The 18,245-nt window shown below is 46.2% G+C and overlaps 2 protein-coding genes across 5 annotated transcripts in view; one reads left to right on the forward strand and one right to left on the reverse strand.

Moving 5' to 3' along the window:
• The window catches only part of LOC146186425 (GTPase-activating protein skywalker-like), a 37,139-nt gene extending 26,155 nt beyond the window's left edge, over window positions 1–10,984 (reverse strand). For 2 of the 4 annotated variants that reach the window (XM_084605684.1, XM_084605683.1), the window contains exons 1-6: window positions 10,847–10,984; window positions 9,949–10,281; window positions 6,153–6,269; window positions 5,975–6,085; window positions 3,862–3,955; window positions 1,548–1,610 (exon numbers count right to left, since the gene is read on the reverse strand). In XM_084605684.1, coding sequence (XP_084461810.1) covers window positions 1,548–1,610; window positions 3,862–3,955; window positions 5,975–6,085; window positions 6,153–6,269; window positions 9,949–10,281; window positions 10,847–10,984 — 856 coding nt within the window. Of the gene's footprint in view, window positions 1–1,543; window positions 1,611–3,857; window positions 3,956–5,974; window positions 6,086–6,152; window positions 6,270–9,948; window positions 10,282–10,837 lie in introns of all 4 variants that reach the window. The other 2 variants (XM_084605686.1, XM_084605687.1) reach the window with 2 other exon arrangements.
• A 2,817-nt stretch (window positions 10,985–13,801) lies between these two features.
• LOC146186426 (endothelin-converting enzyme homolog) lies at window positions 13,802–16,201 on the forward strand. Its single transcript, XM_084608046.1, has one exon. The coding sequence runs from the start codon at window positions 13,802–13,804 to the stop codon at window positions 16,199–16,201; it is 2,400 nt and encodes a 799-aa protein (XP_084464172.1).
• Window positions 16,202–18,245: the final 2,044 nt, after the last annotated feature.

An 18,245-nucleotide genomic window follows, 5' to 3' on the forward strand; every position in this document is an offset into this window, starting at 1 on the left:
CTACGGATATATTCGTCCTTTTCTAGTATTGCTGTGCTGTTTTGCACTTTGTATCTTTTACTTAAGTGCGGTCTTCGCCGATTGCCCTGTAAACACGCTGAATTCTTTCTTTCCTATCACCAGGGATAGCCAATGTCCTCCGTAATTCTAACGAAACGGTGTTTCGCCCGTACATCTCAGAATATTCCTATACATGATGCGCTGGCAATTTTTTCGTTGTCAAAGAGGGAATGTTATTATTTCTACTACAAAGATATCTCATGTAACGCTGCTTGTCATATTGCATCTTCTATCTTCACATGCTGCCAGCGGAGCAGCGGCAGCAATATTTCACTTCCCACTACGCCTTTTGCATATGCAAACCCTCAAATAAGCATCGCTGTTGATATGCAGCTATCGATGGATAGTTCGGCGGGCGGCGAAATATTTAATTAATGCTCGAGCATACTTGCTATGATCTTGTTTAATGACTAATTTATTCCCATCACTTTCGCGTTGCAGGCTCCTCACAGCTTGCAGATGTGAACGTGCAGCAGAAGATCGGATGAGTTACAGCAAGTGTTGCTTGTAAACAATGCATACACTCGCGGAAGCCCATGCAGAGATCGACAATGAAAAATATGCTTTCAATAATATTCACTTCATTCGAATTTGAAAAACGCTTTGTTGCTTTTAAATCTAGATTCAATTCAGCTGTGACACCGCACGCGTATAACAATACTTGTCTTTGTAACCTTGCATAAACAAATCCTGAAGGTACAGGAGAAGGTCCAACCCCTACAATACAGGAACTATTCACAGCTCCGATATCTCATAAAATACATCCCACATGTGATATGCAAGATTTACACGATCCCGATAAAAATAACACAGGACCCATATGGATATCCTATGCGTCCTACTACTAGTCGTGCATGGTTCTTTATGTATTCTTATGTATCACATTAGTTCCTTCATAGTCCCATATTACATCATAAGGGCCAATTAAGATCACAAATAGGTTTTTTTCAATAGGGCACGCGCACTAAATATAAAAAAGGCGATTAATTACCAGGCCTTGTTCTAGGGCATATACAGCGAAAGAAGGCAGAAAAAATGTGATCAAAAGCATTCCTTTGCATTCAACTAAAAAGCAGTAATTAAAATCATGGGCATACAGATCACACTTTACGTTTGCCTACGACTGCACCGCACGATGTTTGTAAAGTGCGGCAGTATGAGAGAGAGAGCTCAAGCTTTTCACTGCACAGCTTGCAGAAAGTAACAAGGTTGAAGTTCAAGTTGAAAGTTTATTTTCGAATCAAAAAACAACCTACAAGAATATACAGCGAGAGGTCCCATGGTACAAGACCGCAGGTGGGGCCTCCTATGGTAATAGATTTCGATAGGCAACATAAAGAATAATATTAATTCTTTGTTTTTGGTAGGATACATTTTTCGAGCCGAAGAAAACGTTCTGATTTTGAAGATAATCGGCAGAGTAAAAAGAAAGATTTTTAATAATTTTGTAAAGAATGCAAAAATTTTGCGGTCACGCCAAGGCCTACCTTTGCTTCTTTCTTTCTTGACGCTGAACACTCGAGAGAATAGTGACATGGTGGGATACTCGGCTGCAAGCCAAACAAAAAACAAAAATCAGCATGGCCGCTTATAATACTGCTAGGTGTGAGAATAGATATACATTACGTTACGTTGTGCTCATGCATGTTGCGGTGCATAATGAATATGAGTCATGAATATAAATATGAATCATGGATATGCGCAATGTTTGTAAATTCTGCACCTTACATTACGTTACGATTTGAAGTGTTCTGTTATGCTACCACCGACCAATCCATGTGAACTGCGATCTACTAGCTACCATATAAGCGTGTCCGTGACCTCCGTGTGTTTTCGGGGAACGCCGGGGTTCCCTCTTACAGGAGGGTTCTGATCATTTGGCTTTGACTAAAATGGTCGTGAAAGGTGACTGTAAGCGATTCCATTGCTGAGTAAGTTGATAAACATAAAAAAAAATGTTATGTCCATTTGTGCCCTTTCTAGTTCTTGTCTTTGCGCCAGTGACGTTTTATTTCATCATGAAATATGGCTGCTGCAGGTAGTTTTATGACGGCACTCTGAGTGAGGCCGCGTTTCTCTAGTACTGGTGCTTGTAAAGCTTTCGCATTAGATTAATTGAACTGATAGTAGCAAGTGGCCAAAATTCCCTCCACGGAAAAGCAATTTCTTGCCTGCATACGTGTTATCCTCACCAGCATGACTTTGGCAGGTGGTAGTGGGCACGTAACATGGCCACCTGCAAGCCTTTATTCGAAGTCACCGAGCATATATACCATCTGACACAGGCATGCTCGTTGTTTCCGTGGAATGGACGTCGCCGCCGGCTTCTGCACTAACCGGACATTGTTATGACTTTAAAATATTAGTGTGCCGCGTTTCTCTTGTACTGGTGCTTGTAATGCTTTCGCATTAGATTAATTGAACTGATAGTAGCAAGTGGCCAAAATTCCCTCCATGGAAAAGCAATTTCTTGCCTGCATACGTATTCTCCTCACCAGCATGACTTTGGCAGGTGGTAGTGGGCACGTAACATGGCCACCTGCAAGCCTTTATTCGAAGTCACCGAGCATATATACCATCTGACACAGGCATGCTCGTTGTTTCCGTGGAATGAACGTCGCAGCCGGCTTCTGCACTAACCGGACATTGTTATGACTTTAAAATATTAGTGTGCCACCTGCCATCCCGACCCAGAATCAACCTCGCAGTGCTTTTGGGTGCTGAGTCAGGAACGCTGTTCTTAGGCCTTCCAGAAACGTTACATGACTTGGTTAGAGCTGGGCTTTATAAGTTGGATGGTAGCCCACGCTGCCATCCGGTAGCTCAGTAACGCTTAGTAGCTCCGCCTAGAAGCGTATGACTATCCTTACCACCCAGTAAGGGTAGTCATATCCTTGAAGGCGGAGCTTAAGTGTCCAACATATTTTTTTGCATGCGAAATCGCGGCACGTGGGAAATACATGTTGTGCCACAAAGCTTGCACTGTGTTATTAAGGCGACAGCCTTACTTGGCTTTGTTTGCGAAAACGTGTACGAAAAACATGGAACCAAACGTAACATGTGATAAGATGAGACTGATAATCATGAATGTGCATGTAATGAGAAGTAGTATATAAACATTGTATCATGCCTAGTTATGTCGAGTGAGTCATTATAGTTGTCATGAGTCACTGTCACATTTAACAAATCAATCAGATCGAAGATTTAATGTGCATGAATATGGAGTCCATGATAGTGATGATCAACAAAAGTGTCTATTCATGACACTCAAAAGTGCCGAGTCATGCCATTTAGAAAGGCTGAGTTATCACCCTCGGAAGTGTTCAGTCATGACACCTGTGTGACGGACCAAAGAGTGGTGAGTCATTGTACTTAAAAGTGCTGAGTCATACTAGTCAAAGTGCCATGACACTGCTGATTCATGACAGTGCTAATTCATGAAACTCAGAAGTGCTGAGCGTGGAGCGAAAGCTTTGGCTGTGGGCGACGGAGCGTTGCATCGAACACAACTAGTGTTCCGTTGACCGCATCAATGTTCATCAGCGTTCTATGCAGACCCCATTTGCATGCCCAATGCATGTGCTTTCGCATTTCTCGAATGCAGATCTCTACAGTGCTGTCAATGGTCTTGCGTGCACCAGCGGGCATGCAAGAAGCGGGCAGGAAATATGCCCATTAAAGGGCAGGTGTGCAGCATGCTCACGTGCGTTTCACAGATGGCGAGTTTTAGTTTGATTGTTTGTAGTCAGTTTTTGGTGTACACTAGGAAAAAAAAATGATATTGAAGTGCTTTCGACTTACTGGAATGGTCCTTAACATATAGGATGAGGATGGCCATGGCGATGCGATACAGCGCACGGACACCCTCGATCAGGAAACAGTCCACGGTGCGCACCTGAGGAGTGGAAGAAAAAAAAAAAAACGGGCCAATGAAGGATAACTCCCTGGCAATTTGAAAGCCCATCAGTAGTACTTCTGGGCATGTACACAAGTGATTTGTCGAAACACATCAGGGACCATGAGTGAAAAATAACGATATGCCTCTAGCAGATGGAAGTAATTGCAGGTGACATAACCGAACGCTTATTGTATGTGATAGCGGTGTCACGAGACATGACACAGCAGCAGCTGCCAGCTCGCGCCCTACTTTGAGATGAGAGACATGCGATCTTTGTGAGACAACATGGGTATTAAACTGAGAGGTTATTCAACAGGCAAGCACCAAATAGCATGTACGCGAACGAGGATTTCCAAGAGCAGCAGCATATATGGAAGCCAGTTAACGCTGTCGGGTCATTTCCTTCAGCGAGGAGCTTAGCTTTCGCTCCACATTTTTGCACCTATTGAGTTAGCCACGCAACAATAAAACCACTGACACAGAAGTGTTCTTTAGCTCACCTTCTATACGAAGGCAGGATGTGATTGGACGAAACCAAAACGACTAGAACTACTTTCATCGTTCCATTTTTCCTTTGGCGCTGTACAACTGATTACTGCTGTTTATCATGCCGGTGATTTCAGTCAGCAAAGAAGGCACATCAGCGGCTCTTCTCTCAAAGGCGGCGCTGAATAATGTGTTAAGGAAATAAAAGTAAACGCATATAACGGTGCCTCGAAAAAGGACGTTTCCAAAATACAACAAAAATGCATCGTTAAGACGAGGATTAGAGAGGAAAGGACAAAACATCACAAATAGATCACAGAACGATAAACGCGCAACTTCTGTTCAGAGGACAGCGGAAGTAGCGCTGATTTCTTAAGTGTGCATGAATAATTAACGCAACAGCGTTAAGGGCCCCGTGTCGCACAAAAGCCAGTGTCGTGGACTCGTGGTTGTTGTAACGCGAAAATCAGCGCTAGCATGCGGCACCTAAGGAAAACCCGCGATATTACTGCACTTCCGCAGGACAATTGACGCGGAAGCAGTATAACCAAATGGGGCGCTGCAGAAAAATCCAGGATCTTACTGCGCTGCCGCAGTACAGATGGCGCAAGCATCAAAACCAGCATGCGGCGCATAGAAGAAAACCCGCGATCGTTCTGTGCAGCCGGATTACAGATCGCGCTCAAGGAGTATAACCAGCATGCGGCGCTCACAGGAAAACCCGTGATCGCATTGCGCTGCCGAAGTACAGATCGTGCTAGAGCGGTATGAAAGGAGCACCTAGTTATAATTGTCGTACGACTGTATGCTAATGAACAGCTATATCATTAGAAAAGAGACTCGTGAAATGAGACGGCGGTGTTTTTTCTTTATTGCCTGCATTAACTTACACGCACTACAAAAAGCAAAGTAGACAGAGACGTGCCAAACTCTCTGTTTTCACATACCGCTAAAATTTCCTCAGTGTAGTCAGTTTATCAAACAGGCTAAGCCATTAGGATGGCTCTGGCTGAGCTCTGGAAACATCCTGGACATATGTCACACTGTGAAAGTTTGCACACATACAGCGAACACTTTCATCGGAGTGACTGATCCTCCGATGCCCTCCAAAGGCTGTGGAAGATCATTGGTGCTAAAGCTTATTTTTTTTAGTGTGAGAGAAGTAATACAGAGCTTCAGAGCTTGTTCCCTTGTAGTGTTTTCACACTAAAAAAAGATGTTCTGGGCGGAGCAGACTGGAAGGCAGAAATTTCTACTGAGAAGTGAGTACGGGACGTGTTAGCTATCGCCGCAGATTGTCGCTGCGTGTGCAGACTGCAACACGCTCTCGCGCTGTACATTTCACGTCGTCAGCATCACCGTCAACCTCCATCAGTGCGGGAAAGCATTCGTACGTCCAAATTGTGTAACTACGTGAAGTTTCTACCAAATTTGTTTTGTGAAAAAATAACCTTTTTAAGAATGTGCCCTTTAATTGTAAAATGATTATTTTGAATACAACATTTTGATGTTTTAACGCGTAGCACGTACCAAATGGTAGAAGGGGAGCCCACGGAAGATCCAGAGCTGCCATGTCCGAAAGATCTGCTCCATCTCTTCATCTCGTTGAACGTGGCGAACCAGCCTAGCATATGTCGGCTTCTGATCATGCGAATGATAAAGAGGGGCCATCATGTGATGCCCTTCCCGACGTGAAAGGGTTACCTACCGCTAAGTGCTTGGTCAGTCGCATTAGCGTGTGGGTCGAGGTGTCGTGCATCAGGCGTGTCTGGCTCGCGTGTCGGACTACGGTGCTGTCGACAAGGACACACACGCACTCGTACGTCTGCACGAGCACAGGAGCGTGCGGATTAGATGAGTATCGTGCAACGTTACGGCCACTTCTAGCCGAAGATAGCGCATACGCAGATGCACTTGACCTATCTCTTGCCTAACGTCATAAGGTATGAACTATTTGAGTACATGTCAACGTGAGAAGCTGCCTCATATGACAGCACACACAAATTTATCTGAAACATGGTCATGATATGAAAAAGCTCCCAGAAGGAGGTAATACAAAAGTCAGGTCGCATTGAAAATGTATCCACCAAGTGTAAGGAAAGCCAATGGTACTGATGCATGTGGAATCGCCTATCATCCTGTCGAAAAATAACTTCCCGATCAGACCTATATAGCAACCGAGATAGCGATTAAAACAGTTCCACGTTTTCATTCTGAGCTAATACACCGAGTCGAGAGGACAAAACACAAAAAGCAGCCGACATTGCACGCCGCCTACAAATGTGCCACCAAGTGAATCCAGCTCAGTTGCACGCTTTTTTTTTTCGATCGCTGCTCCTCCACCTCCACGACTTCATAGTAGAGGAGTGAGGGGAAAGGGAACCGGAAGCGCCGCCATCTCGTGCCCGGTGCACATCCCGGCTTTGCCGTTGTCAGAGGAAGGGCGATTGACACCCGGAAGTGCCGTGCCCCAGAGTCACACATAACTCATCAGGCCATGATCATTCATTCAACACCTTCGGCAAGGTCCCCCCCCCCCCCCCCCCCCCCCAGGGCCAAGTGGGGTCTGGGAGAGCTTTTTAGTTCGAGGTGAGGGCCCTACCCAGACAAGGGCGCCGCCGCGCGATGACCCCACAGAAGTGAGTGGCATCTTACGCAAAGACGGCCTGCAGCGCCATCGTGGCATTGGGCCAACGAGGCGGACCTTCATGACAATGCAACGAGTGCCACTAAGGACGACCATTGCCACGGTTTTTAACAAGCCTATGGCAGATTCTTCCCGGTGAAGTCATACGTGCCTCAGGGTGTTCAAAGGCAGATGCCGGTCCTATTGTCGCCAGACCCACGATAATGAGAGCTATAAAAAATTACAGGGTTGCAGTGAGCCTTCTTACGTACAGAAATTCGTAAGCATTCCAAGTTGTATACCTAGTTATTTCTTCGTCCGATGTTATTACAATGTCAGTGCTAAGATGGACGTGATAAAGGACAAACGAGGCAGGGACCGCACTGAAGCCTCAGAAGATCTCAGAGATAAGAGAAGAGGTGGCAGTAATACACAGAAGAACTGTACAAGAAGGACCCGGATGTGCAAACCCAACATAAGATGGTTGTGATTACTGATCTCGAGCCGAGCATCCTGAAGAGTGAAGTTGAATTGGCCTTAGCCAGCCTTGCTAAGAACAAAGCTAGCGGAATTAATGGCATTCCAGCTGAGTTGCTTCAAAACCTCAACCATGACGACGCTGTTAACGTTATGTTTACATTGTGTCAGCAAATTTGGACAACCCTGCAGTGGCCACAGGATTGGAGGAGGTCAGTTTACATCCCCATCCCAAAGAAAGGCAGTGCAAAAGATTGTTCCAACTACCGCACGATCGCGCTTATTTCGCATGCTAACAAGGTGATGTCGAAAATCCTCCAAGGTAGGCTGCAGCAGTATGTGAATCGGGAGCTTCCGGACGTGCAAGCTGGGTTTCGCAAGGGCAGAGGAACTAGAGACCAGATTTCCAACCTTCGCTGAATCATGGAAAAAGCAAGAGAGTTCCAGAAAGCCATCTACTTCTGCTTTATTGATTATGCGAAAGCGTTTGACTGCGTAGATCACAGCAGATTGTGGCAAGCTCTCCAAGAGATGGGAGTTACAATTCACCTCATCTCTCTCCTCGGGAACCTGTATGAAGGGCAAGAAGCCACAGTCAGAACTGGGCATGGTCTTACTGATTGGTTTCCGAATGAGAAAGTAGTGAGACAAGGCTGCATACTGTCGCCCTGCCTATTTAACCTATATGCAGAGTGCATAATGAGGAAGCCCGGTCTGGACGAGTCTTCAGCTGGAGTGAAGGTTGCTGGGAAACGTATCAACAACCTTAGATATGCGGATGATACCACTTTAATGGTAGAAAGTGAAGTGGAACTCAAGAGACTTCTGATGCGCGTACAAGAAGAGAGTGAGAAGTATGGGCTTAAACTGAACATTAAAAAGACAAAGATCATGACGTCTTGCCCTATCAAGTCCTGGAGCATCAAGGGACAAGAAGTGGAAGCTGTGACAGATTTTCTCTTCTTGGGCTCCAAGATTACCCCGAATGGAGACTGCAGCCATGAAATTAGGAGACGCCTGCTTCTGGGAAAGAGAGCCATGGTTAGCCTTGACCGCCTAGTAAAGAGCACAGACATTAGTCTGCCAACCAAGATCCGTATAACTCGTGCTATGGTCTTTCCAGTTGTGATGTATGGATGCGAGAGTTGGATTGTGAAGAAGGCTGACCGCCGAAGAATTGACGCGTTTGAATTGTGGTGCTGGCGGAGACACTTGAGAGTTCCTTGGACTGCCAGAAGATCAAATCAGTCGATATTGTCGACCATAAACCCTGACTGCTCATTGGAGGGTCAAATTCTAAAGTTAAAGCTCAGCTACTTTGGTCATCTGATGAGAAGAGAGGAGTCGCTGGAGAAAGATTTGATGTTGGGAAAGGTTGAGGATCGCCGGAGAAGGGGTAGGCAGCGAACGCGATGGTTAGATGGCAACCTCGAGGCGCTGCAGATGAAGTTATGTGATGTTAGGAAGATAGAGACCGGAAAGCGTGGCGTGATATGGTCCATAGGGTCACGAAGAGTCGGACACGATTGAACGACTGAACTGAACTGAGCTTGTTTCTGCTGACGTACTAGTTCGACGTACGATGTTATTTCGACGTCAACTTCTTGTCTTGACATACTTGATGCTAGTGGGATATCATCTATATCGTAACTATCTCGATCACGTGACTAATTGGACCAGATCACGTGATTGGCAAATACCTTCATTAACTATCGCTATGACAAATATATATCTATTCAGGTGACGCCGTATGGTGCCGTTATTGGTGATCTAAATTCCCAGTGAGATATCTGGTTTTTATAATCTCCTTATAATGACCCCAACTGATAACCTATACAAAGGGTGGCTATGACTTATCTAATTGTCATTAATGCTCGTTTGTTATTTGCTTCAGTTGTCAACATTATTAATATAGTTATCTCATGGTAAACGTCCCGTGGTCACACGTCCTTTCCACGCCACCCATGAGCCAAGGAATGCGTTTGCATCAAAATCATTTTCAAAGAATCGGCTCACATATCAGGACTTTTATCTAGCATACTATTGTCACTTCTATTTTGCTTTATACACAGTTCAACCTTCAGAAGGCCACTTTCTAAACTAGCTCCTTTCTGTATCTTTAATCTACATTATTTTGATGTGTCTAAGCCATACAAGAAAAATTCATGAGGTGAATGCATAAGCCAAATCATACTTAATCTAATGCGGATATGATTTACGCGACGTTTTGTAGGGGCAAAAAACAGGATGTCAGTTAAAACCAGAATGGCGTATATGGCATGAAAAGCGCGAAACGCTGAATGGTTGGTAAATCCTAAACATATCTTATTTTCGTGAGCATTATAAAGAATAAGGTAGAAAAAATAATGTGATCACAGTAAGGATCGGCAGGCAGACGAACCTGTTCCTCGGACAGGTAGTGCAGCAGCAGGCAGGTTACTGGGTGCAGGATCGGGCAGTAGGTGACAAAGGGGTGGCTGATGGACACAATGTGGAGCACTCGCTCGGCCCGTCTCTGTCCCTCCTCCGTGAGCAGGTAGTCCTCACAAAACGTAAGGTCCGCAAACGCCGGCAGACTTGGAGGCCAAAGACCGCCAAGGGACTCCTTGACCGTGCTCTGGTAGAAGTCTAACGGCACTGCTTCTTTCATGTGTCTCTGGCACAGTTTGAGCCACAGTTGGGCCCTGCTTGGGTGGTCGATGGGCCAGTGCTGGGAACGCACTATCCTCTTGGCCTGTGTCGACGCAAAAATCCAGTAAAACAACGTCGGCTGCGCATTAGCTCAGCAAGCATACTTCTCCACATGCTATTGTCGTGCTAAAACCACTTTGCTACGATGGCCTGCCGAATTTTCTAGGCTTGGTTGGAAAGTAGGCCGCATTTCCAGCTGCTGGTGAACTACGACGTGTACGTTATCAACTAAAATTGAGTCGAGTTTGCACCGTTACCACCTGTTAACATGCAATGTTTCGTTGCGTTCTGCCAGATACCTTCTGACACATATAGGGTACCTCTCCCTCGGGCCAACACTCTACACCAATTTTGTGCACTTTTTAAGAGACCGAAAAATACAGGCAGCAGTACGGGGGTAACGAGCTTGATCTCTAGACATCACTGATGCCGCATTGTAATTACCCACCGAGAGAAAAAGCTTCTCTGGCACAGATAATCTTAACTACGCAGTTTTGATCAGACTGGTGCTTTTTGGCAAAAACTGATTGCCACAGGGACGTGACAGACATGTACAGAATGCTAGCTTATTGAGAAATTCATACGGCCTTCTTCAACACATCTCTCACTTTCTTGATGTTCCCCTCCTTCAAGAAATGGATGACGTCGGCACAGGTCTTCGAGATCGGAGTAGGTGGGGCAGGCACGGGCGAGGGCAGCTTGCTCGCGTCGACAAACTCCCGCTGAAAACACTCGGGAAGTGCCATCAGCTGGTAAGCATCACAGCTTCCTGTCCTGTAGATGGAAAAGAGCGTTAATGGCGAAGTCCGACTCAAACGGTACTCTTAAATGGACCACATACGCCACTTTCCGCTCTAATGGGCAGGGTACACCATCCTTAACATGTCCGCTAAATAAGGCTTTCAAAATAGCGCTTAAGATTCATAAGTGAGCTTAATGTAAGATGACCGCCGCTTACGACAGCGTCATTATGAGGTAATGACAAGTATGACGAAGACAAATATTTATGACAAGACAAGCATTTACTGCGAAATAGACTCTGCCAGGGTAAGGAGTACTTTTTCGACGCACGTGGCTATGTTAAGTCAAGCGTGTTCTCCTTCGGAGTTCTTATCCATTTATAATGGAGATAAACGTAAGAACCGTAGTTGCGAAGAATACACACATCGTGGAAACCAGAAAGAATAGCATAATGTAGGTAGTAATACTTGAGCATATTTTGTTAATGCAATTCTGCTTATACAGGCTTCGCGGCCAATACTCGCGAGAGGACAAAGAGAACAAGAGAGCTCGCAGACTGGCGTTTTGCAAATCTGGCTGTGGTTACGTGGAAGTGGAAGACCCTCGCAGAATTACAAAGAAATTAGCCCAGTTGCCAGGACTAAGGCACTTGTCGATGTCTAGGCAAGGCTACTTTGAGCCAATAAACTCCTGGTAGTTTCTGTCAGACTACGGAGATGCACAAAACTTGTTACTTGATACAAATTAAGATGAGATAGCTAACAGATTTCATACCAGGTAGTTGCTTGCGACGGAAAGCACCGTGGCGACGACCGTTCTGGACAATCTGCTTTCCTCTTCTTCGAATAGCTGCCGCGAGCTGCAGGAGCTACGTCCAGGGGACACTAGCTAAAAGGGCGGCTGCGGCTTATATCATGAAAAATTTAAAAGGGCATTCAAGTCTTACTTCAGTTACACTTTTGCTTAGGATCCTGAATCACGTGGCACTGTCCCGTCACAATTCGGCGTAATTTAATCACTTTGCAAGTCATTCTGCATCACGTGACACCTAATTGTCACGGGACTCCATTGCACGATAATCAGTTTTCTGATGTCACCGCGAATCACCATGCGAATTATTTGTGACGTGACACCGCTGTGACATCACTTTTTAACGTCATGCTGAATCACGTGATAATTCTCTATCACGTGACACCGGTGCGACGACATCACGTTTAACGCAAGAGCGTTAAATATCTCATGACCCAGAACACAGACATCCAGCGTCGGTGTCATAATCGGCGTTGTGAGCGAAAAATCACGGTCATGAGACTGGCAGGTGGTAGCTGGCACGTGACATAGCCGAGATCTAATTCTTCGGTTGTCAGGGCAACTTACAAGACCACACGATATCAGAAATTTAGGAGGAGCTACCAACTAGGGTTGCTCATTTGAGGTGGGAAGGTACAATAAGAATCAACCTTCCAGTGCTCTTGAGTGGCGAGTCATGAACGCTACACCTAGGCCACACAGGTACTACATTCATACGGCTTGCTTAAAGCAGGGCTTTTATATCGGGTGGTAGCCTACGACCTATATACGAATAGCATTGTAGCTTATGTACTGTATGCTAATAAGAATTCGTAATACAAAGAATTCGTACAAAGACCCACAAATTAAGGAATTCGTAAATAAGCGAGCAAACAATACGCTAAGGCCATCACGTCTCACCCCCATAGGCGGCGCTTAAAGGGTCCATGAACTGTAATCTACTAAAACTTGAAAATGCGTGCGAGCAATAGGCTCGTTGGCGAACCGCTAATTAAAACCCAGGGTGGGCGCCTGACTGCCCGCTGCTGGCGTTCTAGTCACTCTCGCGTGAGGTGAGAGACAGATAACTGCGTTTGCAAATGTGAGCCTTAGAACGAGGACCAACTTCATAGCTCGCGGATCATAATAAAGTGGTTATAGCCCCACATGCAGCATCAGATGAATCGAAAGCCTCACAACTGAAACGGGAAGAGTAAACGCAGCAAATTATTGACAGGAAACTGAATACAAGCAACCTTGATGATTACTCGAATAGAGCAAAATTCGCTGACTGGATGTGTTATTGCAACCTGCCTGTACCTATCCTCCAGCAGAGCGCTATTAAGCCCGCCGAATCATCTAGCAAAAAGCATCATTAGTATTCCACAAACGCGTTATTGGTTTCGCGGCAGGAAAAATTTCCTTCAAGTTTTATTTTCACTTTAATCAATTTAATTACCGATGTTCCTTCGTTGGCTTTTTTGCGTTAGGTTCCCACATCATTTTTTGACACAGCGCAATTTGATTCAGCAGCGCGAGCGCAGATTCCAGAAATGGCAAAGAAGGAAGAAGAAAGATGCACAAGAAGAAGAACGACTGATGTTTGACCGCACGGCACTGGCTGCGATCCCCTGAGAAATCTCTCAAAACTGCCTACTTGGAGCCTCTAAGAGGGCCGTGCAGCTCAGAAAGACATCAGCGGCTGACCCCGTCCAGCGACTGTGGTTGCGAGGGCGGTGAGCGTTCACTCCAAAGCACCAAAGACTCTAGCTGCGGCAATGGAAAAACAACCGCTGCGCTCTAGGACGTCAATGGCTCGGAAGGATCGTGGTAGAGCGCGTTCTATCGCTTCCTTCTTGAGGCCACTACGACTTCGTCCTTACGCGGCGTTGCCGGCGACAGAAGAGCCTTTTTCCGCATCGATTTCATCCCTTTCCTCGAAAGAGTGGACGCCCCTGCTTCCTCCGAAGAGGCGGCCGCGGTCTACAGCTCCGCCAGGCCCTCGATCAGTCATGCTGCCCCAACCAACGACGATGAGTCAGGAACCTCAGCCGGGCAAGATACCACCACACGACAAGTATCAGAAGAAAAGCGCAGGCGTAATAACTGAGCTCCCCTCTCCGCCGTCGACGAGGGATCCTCCTGCAAAAAGAACCTACTCGCAGTACCTACAATTACCGACCCGTGCTTCTGTTCCCAGAGGCTTCGAAGACCAAGAGAAGCTCTTATTCGAACATGATTTAGAGAACGAGTACCTGAGCATGAAGCATCTTCCCGTGCCTGCTAACACGCCTGTGGGAATGTCAGCGATGGGTAAGCGAATATCTCGGGGTGCGCGCATTGTGCCGGTGTGCAAGTACTATGCGAAGGTACTTGCTCTGGCCGCGGTGTACTGCGGGCTGCTTGTGCTGATAACAGCCGTCGCAGACTCAAGCTTCCCGTACTGTGAGCACCCGGTGAAATGTTTCCACCTGTCGCGAGAGCTGAAGGCGAGCATGAATCCTGGCGCTGATCCCTGTGAGAACATGTACGAGTACGTGTGCGGCCGATGGGCTGAGCAATATCCTGGATGGAGACACTATTTCTCTGTTCTTAACGACAGGCTTCGCTTCACTCTTTTCCGAGCCATCGACGACTTGCATGACTCAAGCACTGCCGCGAATAAAGCCGGTCAGGCCCTAGCTTCATGCATGAGCGTATGGCGAAGTGAAGACGTTGAAAATATCGACGTCATCAGTGACGTCCTCAATCGCCGTGGTCTTACATGGCCGGCAACAGAGAACGTGCCAGTAAGAGACATTTTTCGTCAACTCGTTGCCTTCACGTTAAAAGACGTCATCGGCGTCTTCTTCAAATTGAGACTTTTCACGTATTTGAGGACCGAAGACAGAAATGTGTTTGAGGTCAGATATCCTGAGCTGGTAATGCAACCCATGTTGGATCCAGATGAATTACAGGCCTGCATCCGTGCCTACAACAGCAGTGTCGACGTAAAGGGGCTCGCCATGCAGATAATAAACTTGGAGCTAGACTACTCTACGAGCAGAATGTTGAACACAGCATACGATTACAGTCCCAAGTACTACAAGTTTGGTGATCTGGACACACTGTACAACTCGTCGATAGTCTTGTCTGAATGGTGGGTGCGTGCAATCAACGAGAACGTACCTAAAGACGCTGCTGTGGATTCCGACAGTGTGTTTCTCTTGTACGACGATTTCGCCATACCCTCGGTCGTGGATATCCTGTCATCTTACGCGGACAGGACGATGAACTTAAAGAACTTCATCGGTTGGAAGATAATACGCTACCTCTCGTACGGCGCCTCGAGCCGACTGTCCAGTTGCAACTTTCCAGGAGGACAAACCGATTGGGCCTACATTTTTACTTTGGCCTTGAAACACTGCCTCAGCTACATCAACAAAGTGCTCCCCTACGGCCTCCTAAACCTACAGCTCTCTGGGGTCCTCACAGACATCGCTATTTCTTATACCCGCAATCTCACGAACGACTTGCGGCGCGCCATGGAGGTCTCCTACAACTTTTCATGGCTAGATGAAACTTCGGCCCATGGAGCAGTGCGCCGCCTCAGATCCATCCACGCCATTGTTGGAGCACCGAAGAAGCTGCTTGGGGGGCCAGAACTGGACGCTTACTACAAACATGTCCCGAGCGTCTACAAGAAAAGCTTCTTGCAGTGGCTTCTCGTCTCTTTCCGGGCTGTGGCCGAGCGCAAGATGCGCCTAGTCTACAAAACCGGCCACCCAGAGTACCATTCCGTGAGCCGGGACGACTGGGAGCTCAGAGACATATCGGCGAACGCCTTTTATTTGCCAACATACCACATCATCTTCGTGCCAGGATCGATCATCATGCCGCCTTTTCTGGACGCCTCGGCCCCCGACGCCTTCAACTACGGAAGCCTGGGCAAAGTGATTGGCCACGAGCTAGCCCACGCCTTCGACCCGAAATATATCGACGTAAACTACGCCCGAGATCCAGACGTCTTTTATACGCCACAGTTCAAAGAGAAATTCCGGGCGAAGATAGACTGCCTTGTTCTACAGGCCAACACGTTGACCATCAAAGCCTTTGTCGGCGAGCGGACCATTACGGAGTCATTGGCTGACAACGCGGGCACAGCAGTGGCCTACTTGGCTTACTCCGCACTTGTTGATGCCAACCAACAGGTCGGCCTTTCTGGCTTGTCGTTAGACCAAAGCTTTTTCGTCGCGAGTTGCTTCCCCTTCTGCGGCGCGGACCCTGAGACTTATGCCGATGGAACTGGGTACTTGCCCTTAAGTCTTCGCTGCAATCAACCTCTGATGAATATGATCCAATTCGCGGACGCGTTCTCATGTCCTAAGGGAGCAACCATGCGTCCGCTGAACCGCTGTGACATTCACGCGCCAAGAACCGTGGGCAGGCAATAAGATTTGTCAGCGCGAACTTTCGGTCACGAATCCTACCCTTTATTTCTTTTTTATATTTGTATAGCTTTATTATTATGTGTTGCATTCATAAATGTAGCTGTTAGCAAGAGTCGGGCATATTAGTTTCGTGCATTTCACTTCAAAAATTGGTTTTTAAGTCCTCCGTTATTTCTCTGTTTTAATCTTGTTTTCACACGTGTGGTATTAACATTGTTCTCACAACGCATAACATTTTTGTTATGGTTCGCTTGCATCTTTGTGTTTAACATGGCCGCCTGTCACGTGACCTAGTATCGTGATAATGGCACTCGTAAATTCCCTTTGAATTTCGCACGGCTACCCTGTTTGCTTGGGGGCTCAATATTTCTGGCTGATAACAGACACTTGCCCATTTCAAGGAGGGTCTAGATACTTATCAGTGTGTTTGCGGGTAAATGACTTGAATCTCTAGAATTATTTTTCTTTTAGCCGGTACTCTCAACGCTTGGCAATTTTCTGCATTTTTTCCTTATACAGGTTTTCAGTGCTTATTGCAGCGCTGAATCGTGAGTTACGTCAATAGATCTTATTCATGTTACATGCAGTGTATCTTCGCTGTTTATATTGTCGCGGTTTGGGCCATTAATCCTTTTTGAGCCTACTGGTGGCGAATGATATGTACTCTCTTCTTTGGCTGCCGCATCGTTCGTCAGTAATGCTTCTGGAGAACACAATGAAATGCCCGGTCGTCTGCTACTACTGGGTTACAGAGAATGGGTGTTGTTTAGAAAAGGTGTGGTTTCTACAACCTGTCTGAAAATCCCTCTTTAGCTTTTTTTTCTTCCCAAGAAAAAAGTGGAATTGATATTTCTTATGGGCGCATAAAAATACAACTGCTCAATTCGTCTCCCATTTATCTTTTGCTGCTGGCTGTGGTTCGCGCGGTCCAGGCCGTTAGCACTGTGTATTTCTTCGGATTGTTGAGCACTGTTACGTTTGCTTTTTTTTTTCGAAAAATTAAATTGACACTACGTCTTCTTTTGCATTAAAGAGCCAGAAAAATGTCACTGTTTCTGGTTGATCAAGCTCCAAAATTACTTTGGTTTGGTTTACAAACTTTCACGTCCCAGAGCGACTCGTGCTACGAAGGAGGCCGTAGTGCACGTCTTCAGAGATAACCACCACCTGAGGTTCTTTAATTTGCACTAACATTGCACAGCACACGGGCGCCCTACTTTTCACCTCATCGAAAAGTGGGCCGCAATACTGGGGCCAGCTGCAAAATTTTTATTTCAATTTCGAAACATAAAAAGGCGGCTCCTCTTGCGTATCCGAAGTCTACAGTCACCCCTCACAGACGCAAAGTTTGCATTTAGTGCCTCTGTGATTTCAGTGTCCAGGTTATCATACAGTCGTAAACCACATTACGTGAAAGACCACTCGACGTAGATCTAAATCAGCTAGAACCCGGTCGTACAAACATGCCTTGCGTTGCCGGTCATATTCGGGGTCCCAAAATCCTGAGTTCGTTTGCCATCTTACCTCAGTTCGATTTTGCTCTTTAGCGCAGGTAATTTACTTATGCATCCAAATGACACATCAGTCATGCTGGGCCCTTGTAATAACAATTTATGTGACGTTTTTATTTTTACTTGTTCTGTTTTGCATGTAATGTCGAACATTTTCTACCGATCCATATTTTCCTCTGCACATTAACAGTGCGCACGGTGCAGCTGTGTTCTTCATTGAACTGAAGCCTTACCACTGCCTCTTTAAATCAGCTTCAAGAGGGAATGTAGTGCATGCCAGCCGAAAACAAAAATGAAAAGGTCGTCCTCTAACACGTTTGGACAAACGAGCCTTTATGGCCTGTGTCAATTTAGAAGGAAAATACTTTGTGGCTTAAGTGTAGCGGGCATGTTGGCACGCAGATGACCTGGGTTCAATCGATGCAAATTGTAACACTTCACTTTATTGAAATATTTATTTTTTCTGAAGTTCCCTATTACCGGAACCACCTCGCTAAGTTTGGCTTCCTCTGGTTGACTTCATTTTCAGAATCGCG

Source organism: Amblyomma maculatum, chromosome 6, assembly GCF_055883805.1.
Source record: "Amblyomma maculatum isolate TAMU_Amacu chromosome 6, ASM5588380v1, whole genome shotgun sequence".
Taxonomy (NCBI): domain Eukaryota; kingdom Metazoa; phylum Arthropoda; class Arachnida; order Ixodida; family Ixodidae; genus Amblyomma; species Amblyomma maculatum.